Here is a 6982-nt window from a genome sequence, read left to right as displayed (position 1 = left end):
GAGAGAGAGAGAGAGAGAGAGAGAGAGAGAGAGAGACAGAGACACCCTCCCACACACATACACACGCAATGTGACGGTTCTGACCTGTTCACAGGCCGCTTGCTCTTCCCGATCGAGGATGGTGCAGAAGTTCTCCAGCTCCGCCAGCGAAAACTCCTCCCAGTGAAACTCATACTCCTGGTTGTACTCCTGTGGTGGTGGTGGATCATGGGGGTGTGGTGTGAAGGGAACGCAACCAGCGCGCGCGTGCCATCGTGGCGTTAGAGAGAGAGAGAGAGAGAGGGGGGGGGGTGTGCGAATGCATGCACAGTTACAGACAAAGCACAACCACATACAAGATCTGCCACCACCACCACCACCACCACCATAAGAAGAAGAAGAAACCCCGCCAAGCCGCGTGCCGCACCTTCAAGGAGAGCTCAAAGTGTTCGCTCTTCTCGCCCCACAGCAGCTGCAGCGCAAGTGGCTCCTCAAAGCGCCGTAACCTCCGCTCGCCTGAAGTGTGCGGCGTGTGCGGCGTGTGCGTATGAGTCAGTGGAGTGGGAGTGAGGTAGCGTGAGTGGCGGGGGAGGAGAGGGGAGTAGTGTGAGTGGACGCAGTGGAACCAGCAAAGGGAGTGGAGCAAACACAAGGAGAGAGAAGTCTGGGTCTGTGTTGCTGAGCACAGACACACAACAAGCAGCAGCAAACGCACTTCCGGATGCGGTGTTGCGTTCAAAGAGGGCAAACTTCCTCGGGTTGCTCGTCACCCGAAACTTGCGCAGCAAGATGGCAATCACCTGCGGCAGTCCCACACAGGGACGTGCGTGTCAGAGTGAGTGAGTGAGTGAGTGAGTGAGTGAGTGAGTGAGTGAGTGAGTGAGTGTGCCGTGTGCGTGTGGTAGCAGAGCAGCAGGTAATGGGCAACAACAATACGAGTGTGCCGCTGCTTGCAGTTGCATGTGCAGCTGCGTTCGCACCTCCTGTGCTGTGGTTGCGGAGGTGACGTAGAGGCCTTTTGACACGTGTTTGGGGAGGAAGAACGTCTCGCCCTCGTGCGAGCCAGAGCTGGACGCCGACCCGGAGCTGCGGAAAAACCGATGCTGTCCGCGGTGGCAATGATGGTGGTCCACGCGTGCACGTGTATGCGAGGATGGGTTGAGTGTTGGGAAGAAGAAGAAGAAGAAGAAGCAGAAGAGGGAAACAACTTGCACATTCTGCGAAACACACACACACACACACACACACACACACACACACACACAAGGACAGACAGACAGACAGACAGACACAGACAGACAGATAGATAGACACATACACACACGCGCACACGCATGCACACACACACAGACAGACACACTTGTGCCAAACGAACCGATGAGCCTGCGATTGCTGGTGAGACGGGCACAGCCAGGCATTCGCTCTGTTCTGGGGAGTTGTTGACAATGGACTCGTCAGATGACACGCGGATGGGGCGGGTCAAGTTCAGCGTCACGCGGATGTAACCTTTGAAGTTCTTGGACCCGGGCTCGTTGTCCTGTCAACACCAAAGGTAAGAGAAGGTGGGTGGTGGAGCATTGCACCCATGGCGAGAGAGCAGGCGGTGCATCCAAGTCCAAGGGGGTGGTGATTTCGCAGCACACACACACACACACACACACACACACACACACAGACACACACACACACACACACACACACAGACACACACACACACACACACACGTGGTGGACGCACCAGCATTTCGATAAAGTTGTTAGTGCGGTTGCAGTTGTACTTGTCCACCTTCGCAGCCACATCCTCAGCGGTAAGGTACGCGAGCAAGCCCTGGGCACCGGCATCGATGCCTTCCTGCGTCTGGCGCGGGTGCACGTGGGGCTCACGTGGTCCTTGCACCGTCCGCTGCACACACGCCAGCTCCACTTGGTCCGCACAATCAAGATGACACGTATACATGCACCCTGTTAACCGCAGCAAGCGCAATGTGCATGTGCATATGTGTGTGTGTGTGAGCACGTGTGTTAGCATGCGTGGGCTCGTGTGCATGTACACACGTGTGTTAGCATGCGTGGGCGCGTGTGCATGTACACACGTGTGTATGCGCGCGTGTGTGTGCGCGAATGCTTGTTCACATATATCTGTGTAGTTTGTTGTGCGTATGTTTGAAAGTGGAGGTTCCTCCACTTGAACCACAGCTTCTCTACCCACTCCCTTCCCTTCCCATGACCCTTTCCCGGCTCCACCGCGTGTGCATGGCATGCGTACGTTTGCACTGGACGCAAGGCCGCAAAAGTCCCCAGATGATGTCGTCGCACAAGTCGCACCACGTCGGCTGCGTCAGCTCAAGATGGTCAAACTCGTGCTGCAACACACACACACACACACGCACGCGCGCGGGTGCAGATGGTGTTGGAGTGCGCGTCAACGTGGAGACGTGGGGGTGTGGAAAGAAGGAAGGTGCGAATGAGGGAACGAGCGATGAAGCAATGTGGGGGTACGAAACAACGTGTGTGTGTGTGTGTGGGGGGGGGGATGCATTACAATCCCAAAACAAAGAAAGAGCCTGCCGAGTGCAGGAGAAACACATGAGGGCGCGGTCATGCATAGATGCACATACCTTGATGAGCTTTTTCTTCGCTTTGCTAGACAGTTTGGATTTGCTGGAGCTGTACACAAGTAGGACACATCACACATGCTTGGTTAGATACGGCAGTGGCTCTTCAGCACCAACAACAACATGGCTGCGTACACGACAACGAAATGTGCACGAAAGACAAAGGGAGGCAAAAAGATGGAAAAGGGAGACAGAGACACAGACGGACAGAGGGACAGACAGAGGGACAGAGAGACACACAACCACAAGCACAAGCACAAGCACAAGCACAAACACACACACACATACAAACACAACCACACACACACACATACAAACACAACCACAAACACAACCACAACCACAACCACAACCACAACCACAAACACGCACCTCTTCTGTTTGATGAAGGTGCTGAGCCGGCGGAGAAGGGGACTGGATCGCGGACTGTTTGGGCGCTTCCTGTCTACGGGAGTCTTCAACTTTGCTCGCAGCGTCTGTGGGGATGTGCTTGGTGATGTCTTGCCAGATGGCTCGCCGCTCGAGGAGCGATCTTCATCTCGATCAGCCTTTCTCCTCCGCCAGTATCGTCCGGGATTGCTCATGGCGCCTGTGTTTGGTGGGTCTGTTCTGCGTCGTGTGTGCCAATGCTCCGAGACGCCCCTGTACCTGCGTGCGCGGGAACAGCCTCACTTGTATCGATGGGCCGAAACGTCACGTGTGGCGCGTACCTATGCTACCGTCTGATGGACAGCAACGCACAACAACAAAAACCGTGGTGCGAGAGGACAGGACAGCGGTGAGAGGAGTGAATGACACTTGGGGTTGCCTCTTGTTCCCAAGGCAAGCCCCTTTGCTTGCTGATTTTACCCCCCACCTCCCCCAAAAAGGTGTGACACATCACCGTCAGCAACACCCACTACCAACAGCAACAGCAACACCATCATCCACCATCACCACCATCTATGGCCACCACACCCGATGTTGGCTGTTCACACACAAACAAAACACACGACATGACTACAAACAGTCACAACTCGTGATCGCATCACCGTCGGGCGAAAATGACCCACAACCAACCAAGGCACAAGCACACACAGGCAAGCACGACGCCAAAAATATGGAACCACACACGCCGACACATGCACACACACATGCACACACACATGCACACACACACACACACACACACACACACACACACACACACACACACACACACACACACACACACACACACACACACACACAAGAGCACCACCTCCTTGTCGCCGGTTCTCATTTCCCTTCCCTTCCTCTTTCTTTCCCCTCCCAGCCAGTACAGCACCGTCGCTTCCGCACCAGGCAAGCAAAAGGGCTGCCCCAAAAGGACGGCGTTAAATCGTCAGCGCGGGCGTGCAAGCAACAACTGTGAGTGCACGAAATTTTGTGGGCACGGTTGCAAAACGGCGGACGCAAGCCAGCAAGCAAGCAAGCAAGCAAGCCAGCCAGCCAAGCCAGCGATGATTTGCGATTGTTGACATGACTCACCACAGAAGTTCCCAGCAGCGGTGCTTGCACTGTGTCACAAGTAGACAAGTACTCACACCGCCGGCCCACTTGTTCAGCACGCAGCCTTGGGCCGTCAAACCCTCGAAACGGAGGGGAAGGCCACAAGTGCTTACGCGCGCTGCATGGATGTGCTGGACAAGCGGTGTCTGCAGCAACCCTGAGGCTACCACGTCGGGAACCCTGCTGACCACCGCCAAAGAGATTGCTCTGCTTTGACGAGGGTCGGTGACACCAAAGCAAGACCGCCGACGAGGCAGATGCCCAGAGGGCTGACTGCCACGAGGCTGACTGCAAAGACTGCCACCAAAGGCGCCACACACACACACACACACACACAGAGCAGACAAGTAAACACTAGAAACTCAGTAAACAAGAGCACTAGAGCACATGTAAGGAGGAATGATCGCTGGACCTGCAAGAGAAAAGAGAGACAGGGGCCAACACAAGGGGGGACAGTTGAGTGTGAGTTTGAGAAGGGGATATCCTGTGACAACAAGCACACAAGCACCTCCTACTCCTCCCTCTTCTTCTTCTCGCTCTTCTCCTTCTCCCTTTCTCCCTCCTGTCGCGTCGATTGGAAAATGAACAAGTGAGTGAGAGAGAGTGTGTGTGTCGTGCTTTGCGTGTGTTGTTCTGTTGATGTGAGTGCTAAGTTACTGAGTGAGTTGCGGGGGCGTGGGTGTCAGTTGCCACAACTGGAAAGTCGCCCACAAAGTGCCACACCCACACGTCCAAATAAGCATCTAACACAAAAAAAACACACACACACAAAACGGAAACACTTCTTTCGCCTCTAACTTTCGTCAACAATGAAATGGTTTTTGTGGACCAGTTGAAAAAGGTTCCCGCCCACCACCGTTTGACTAAACGCACTCACATTCGAGCTCATCCCCTTGACCCCCACACCCACTTTGAACATCATCAAACTGCACACTTTTGAGTTGAGCCAGCAGGTCAGTGCTGTTGGTGTGTGAGTGTGGGTGTGTGTGTGTGAGTGTGTGAGTGTGTGTGTGTGCCTGTGTGTGTGTCTCTCTCTGTCTCTCTGTCTCTTCTCTCTGTCTCTCTCTTCTCTCTCTCTGCCCTTGTGCACACACACACACCTGTCTCTGCCACTGTCCTCGTGCCTCACCTCCTCCGCACTGTCAACATTGGAATCTCTGCCCATACTAACTGCGTGCGTTTGCATGCTCTCTTCTGCAGGGCAGTGATCTCTGTTCTCATGACGATACAGCGAACTGCAGAGGCGGCACACCAAGCAACCCAGCGGCGCATCTCGCAGATGCTCCAGCAGGCATATGCGGACTTGAAACCGGGAACCATGTTCAAGAGCAAGGATGGCGTGTTACGTGCTTTGGCAGTCGTCGCTGTGTTCCATGAGATGAATGCAGCCACCGTGTGAGTGCCTTACCTTGGTGCATGCGCATGCGCCCACGTCCTGTGTTTGTACGTGCTTGCATGCAAGCAAGGAGAAGGAAGCACGCGCGTCCACTCACTCACAAACACATACTCTCTCGCTCTGTCTGCCTGTCTCACACACTCTCTATCACTCGCACTCACAAACACATACACTCATACACACACTCCACACACACACTCTCTCTCGTACACACACTTCCCCTGTCTCTCTGTCTATCACGCATTTTCGTGCACCCACATACATCCACATACACATACACATGCGCACATACACACATACACATGCACCCACACACATAACTCCTCCTTCACACACACACACGTCAATCGCTGGGGTGCCTCTCGCAACTTGCATGGATGCACCACAGGATCAACACGGTTGGTTGCAAGGCAAGGGGGTTGAGGTGCCTACAGCAAGCACGGCAGCAGAAGCCTCTCGGCGGTGTGAGCAGTCACAACAGACGCAGCAGAGCAACAACCCCACGAGCAGACCCAAGGACAGCAGCGCTGACGTGGTGGGCCACAACTCCGACAGCAGGGACTTGACGTGCGCATTGTCGTGTATCCCATGGGTCTGCACGAGCTGTGCACCATACTTGCGCATCACGATGGTGTGGTAGACATCGAGTGTCTCCCACAAGCAGACGTCGTCCTTGCTCGGTGAGGCAATGTTTTTGTGTGCTTGCGAATGTGTGTGCGTGTGTGTGCGTGTGTGTCTTGTGTGTGTGTGTGAGTCTTGCGTGCGTGCGTTTTGTGTGCGTGTGCGTGTGCGTGCGCGTGTGTGCGTGTGTTGTGTGTGTGTGTGTGTGTGTGCGTGTGGCTGTGTGTGTGTGTGTGGTTGTGTGTGTGTGTGTGTGTGTGCGTGTGCGCGTGCGTGTGTGAGTGCGTGCGTGTTGTATGCGTGTGCGTGCGTTTTGTGTGCGTGTGCGTGTGCGTGTGCGTGCGTGTTGTATGCGTGTGCGTGTGCGTGCGTGCGTGTGTTGCGTGTGTGTGTGTGTGGTTGTGTGTGTGGTTGTGTGTGTGTGTGCGTGCGCGCGTGTGTGTGACTGGATAACCCTTTAGCCCTTTGACCCTATTCATAATGTGAGCGGACGCAGCACATCCTTACATGTACAGTCACTTGTGTTCTCACGCACAGGTTCAGGGGTCATGAGGATGTGGAACTTGTAGTTGTGGACATTGATGGCTGTTGCTCCATTAGCTACATTTCGTGTACAGATCCTTTGCGACACTCGGCAAGGCCACAGGACTGCTAGGAGCAGGATTCTGTTGGCGTGGCATGCGATGAACGCAGCACCAGACCTTGTTCAGGTACGCACTGTATGCTTCCATGTATGTGTGTGTGTGTGTTGCGTGTGTGTGTGATGGCTCACGCAAGTGTCTTCGCTAGCGACCGCTTCTTTTCCATCTCGCGCCACTGTGCATCCCTTCCCCTCACCGTC

The 6982-nt window shown here is 54.7% G+C and overlaps 2 protein-coding genes across 2 annotated transcripts in view; one reads left to right on the top strand and one right to left on the bottom strand.

The window, feature by feature from the left end:
- The window catches only part of PTSG_00637 (uncharacterized protein), a gene marked incomplete at its 3' end in the record, with an annotated part of 5056 nt that extends 1074 nt beyond the window's left edge, over positions 1–3982 (bottom strand). Inside the window, exons 1-10 of the mRNA XM_004998049.1 lie at positions 3915–3982; positions 2967–3316; positions 2598–2646; positions 2246–2342; positions 1718–1941; positions 1355–1516; positions 960–1082; positions 695–779; positions 407–495; positions 85–189 (exon numbers count right to left, since the gene is read on the bottom strand). Coding sequence (XP_004998106.1) covers positions 85–189; positions 407–495; positions 695–779; positions 960–1082; positions 1355–1516; positions 1718–1941; positions 2246–2342; positions 2598–2646; positions 2967–3178 — 1146 coding nt within the window. The 5' untranslated portion in view covers positions 3179–3316; positions 3915–3982. The remainder of the gene's footprint in view (positions 1–84; positions 190–406; positions 496–694; positions 780–959; positions 1083–1354; positions 1517–1717; positions 1942–2245; positions 2343–2597; positions 2647–2966; positions 3317–3914) is intronic.
- A 1361-nt stretch (positions 3983–5343) lies between these two features.
- PTSG_00636 (uncharacterized protein) lies at positions 5344–6796 on the top strand (the record flags this gene model as incomplete). Its single annotated transcript, XM_004998048.1, has 4 exons — positions 5344–5517; positions 5909–6055; positions 6079–6200; positions 6679–6796. The coding sequence occupies 4 exons, from the start codon at positions 5344–5346 to the stop codon at positions 6794–6796; spliced, it is 561 nt and encodes a 186-aa protein (XP_004998105.1).
- Positions 6797–6982: the final 186 nt, after the last annotated feature.

The sequence above is a fragment of the Salpingoeca rosetta genome, assembly GCF_000188695.1.
Source record: "Salpingoeca rosetta unplaced genomic scaffold supercont1.2, whole genome shotgun sequence".
NCBI classification, from domain to species: domain Eukaryota; class Choanoflagellata; order Craspedida; family Salpingoecidae; genus Salpingoeca; species Salpingoeca rosetta.
The sequence above is the reverse complement of the archived record's forward strand: the minus strand, read 5'-3'. Positions and strand labels throughout refer to the sequence as shown.